The sequence below is a fragment of the Papaver somniferum genome, chromosome 5 (genome assembly GCF_003573695.1).
Source record: "Papaver somniferum cultivar HN1 chromosome 5, ASM357369v1, whole genome shotgun sequence".
NCBI classification, from domain to species: domain Eukaryota; kingdom Viridiplantae; phylum Streptophyta; class Magnoliopsida; order Ranunculales; family Papaveraceae; genus Papaver; species Papaver somniferum.
Window position 1 is genome coordinate 110,639,237 of NC_039362.1, and position 2,970 is coordinate 110,642,206.

General features: G+C 33.8%; 1 protein-coding gene across 1 annotated transcript; it reads left to right on the plus strand.

Annotated features, from left to right (window-relative positions):
* Positions 1 to 2,323: 2,323 nt before the first annotated feature.
* Positions 2,324 to 2,752, plus strand: LOC113279446. The gene has a single exon (XM_026528140.1). The coding sequence runs from the start codon at positions 2,324 to 2,326 to the stop codon at positions 2,750 to 2,752; it is 429 nt and encodes a 142-aa protein (XP_026383925.1).
* The last annotated feature ends 218 nt before the right edge of the window (positions 2,753 to 2,970 follow it).

Here is a 2,970-nt window from a genome sequence, read left to right on the forward strand (position 1 = left end):
TTGGTTTATTAAGGAAACCGGTGGGTTTATTATGGAAATCCACTTGGCTTATTATGGAAGCCCAATTCGATTTATTATGGGATCCCACTTGGCTTATTATTGAAGCCCAAAAGTCCATGGATAATAAGATCCTAATAAAAAGAGGTTAAGATTTCCATGGGATAATTATTATAGATATTATCCATATTATTTAAGATAATTGCAAAATCCTAACAAGAAAGAGGATAATTATCTTAAGAGGTTATAATTATTATTCAAGATAATAATTATTTAAGATAAATAAGGATTATGATAAGTATTAGGTAGAATAACAAATTTTATCATGAATCTGGTTGTTATTTGGGATTTATACAGATGGGGAAAGTTATTTGGATAACTATGAAACCCTAAAGCTACATCTACTTTCTGCCTATATATAGAGGCTAAATCTCAACTCAAAAGGTACGGAATTCTATTCTTTTCACCACAACACACTTGCATATAACATCCTTTGACTTTAGCATCAGAGTGTTTTTGCAGGTACCCCCTCCTCTTCTCAACAATTCTTTGGAGATTTATCATCAACGGTAGCGATTGGATCATCTCACACGCATCTCGAAGATTGTTGGAGTGATTAATTTTTGCACCAACAGAAATAACAGTCCTACTTTAGTCAAAAATGTTGCTTCTCCAAGTAAGTTTCAAGCCTTAGTTGAGGTTGCTGAAAAACAAAATAATTTTTCAAAAGTAATTAGTAAACCTGCTAAGGGTAAAATAGCTAAAGGTGCTCCTAATGTTACAACTAGAAAGCAAGCAAGTAATTCAGTTAAAACAGGTGTTGGTGGGGGAATTATTTGTACTTCTTAGTTAACTCATTGCCAATGAGAGTACTTTATTGGAATATCATAGGCTTGAAAAGAATTCAAGCCAAAGATAAACTAAAAAATTTAGTTAAAAACTTTAGTCTTTCTTTATTGTGGGTGGTTGAACCTAAAATTGGTGTATCTGGAAAAGGTATTAAACTTAGACTTCCTGGTATTAGTCAGATGTTAATTCATAATTCTAGTGATAATGCAAAAGGAAATTTATGGTTATTCTGGAATTCTTCTATATCAAAACCTATGGTGATTTCTACTACAAGACAAGCTATTGCAGTTAAGGTGGGAGATATGCTGGTAACTGGAATTCATGCTGCATGTATTACAGTGGATAAAAGAGAATTATGGGAAGAATTGGTTAGAATCAGTGAGATGAAGTTTCCATGGCTGGTCATTGGAGATTCTAATGTTGTTTTGAGTATTTCTGAAAAAGTAGGAGGAAGAAGACCTTTGAGAGTTTCAATGCAAGATTTCAGAGAGTGTGTTGAGACTTATAATTTAATACAAGCTCCAAAATCAGGAATAAAATTCTCTAGGTGCAATAATAGATGTGGAAAAAAAGAATATCATGTGATTTGGATAGAGCTTTCTTTAATTTAGAATGGCTGGAAAAATTTGAAGGTTGGAATTACAAAGTTGGTGTAAGAGGTACCTATGATCATGGTGCTTTATTTGGTGCAGCTATATCTATATCAAAACCAGTAAATGCTCCTTTTAGGTATCAACCAGTATGGTCTTCTCATCCAACATTTTTGGAGTTAATTAGAGAATCTTGGGGTGAAGAAGTATCAGGTAACCCAGCATTTTCTTTTTTGTTCAAGCTAAAAAGGTTAAAGCAAGTGCTTAGAAAATGGAATTAGGAAGTTTTTGGTGACTTAAGACTAAAGGTGATTTCCACAGAGCAAGAGGTTTCGTCTGCTTGTTTACAGTCAGATAATGACCCTGAAAATATTGAATTACTCAATAAGTTAGTCACAGCTAGAGGCAAACATGAAGTAGTTGCACAACAATATAATGAGTTAATGAGAGAAAAATCTAGAGTTAAATGGGTGAAGGAAGGTGGAGCTAACACTGCTTTCTTCCATGCAAATATAATAATAAGAAAAGCTCAAAATAACATCACTGAGCTTGAGGATGAAAATGGCAATTTAGTGACTGAATAAGCTGCAATTGCAGATATTCTGGTTAAGCATTTTACAATGAAGTTTAAACACAAAGAAGTGAGTATGTCTAATGTGATACTTGATACAATTCCAATAATTTTAACTCAAGATGATAATATTTTCTTGGATGTTGTTCCCTCTTCTATGGAGATTAAAGAAGTTGTTTTTGTAATGGATGCAAACAGTGCTCCTGGTCATGATGGTTTTCCAGGAAGTTTTTACAGATATGCATGGGAAATAGTGAGAGATGATTTGGTTGAGGCTATACAATTTTGATGGAGACATGTATTTATATCTAAAGGGATGAATTCCAATTTTTTGTTTCTTCTACCCAAAACACAAGGTGCTAAAAAGGCTGAGCAGTTCAGACCAATGGGTCTGGCAAATTTTAACTTCAAAATTATTACAAGAATCATTACCACTAGGCTGAGTACAATGATTGAGAAGATGATTTCTATGCAACAGGGAGCTTTTGTTAAAGGCAGGAATACACAAGACAAAATTGTTGTAGCTTCTAAAATGATAAATGAGCTTAATATAAAAAGAAGAGGAGGAAATGTAGGTATGAAGCTAGACATTACTCAAGCTTATGATTCATTGAGTTGGAATTTTTTATTTGAAGTGCTTAGAAGATTTGGCTTCTCAGAATGTGGAATCAACTGGTTGAGGAAACTTTTTGAATCTGCAAAGATCTCAGTGCTTGTGAATGGTGGTCCATGTGGATTTTTTTGAGTAGGTAGGGGACTCAGACAAGGTGATCCCCTATCCCCTATACTTTTTATTCTAGTTGAAGAAGTTCTAAGTAGAAATATAGCAAGTATGGTGCAGGATGGAAGAATACAAGCTATGGTAAATAGAAGAGGGTGTCAACCATCTCACCTGATGTTTGCAGATGATATCTTCATCTTCTGTAATGGACACAAAAGAACTCTGGATAATTTGATGAGTAT

Bases quoted from the DNA above. Each gene is read 5' to 3' on its own strand.
- LOC113279446 (XM_026528140.1), top strand. From the start codon at position 2,324: ATGAATTCCAATTTTTTGTTTCTTCTACCCAAAACACAAGGTGCTAAA.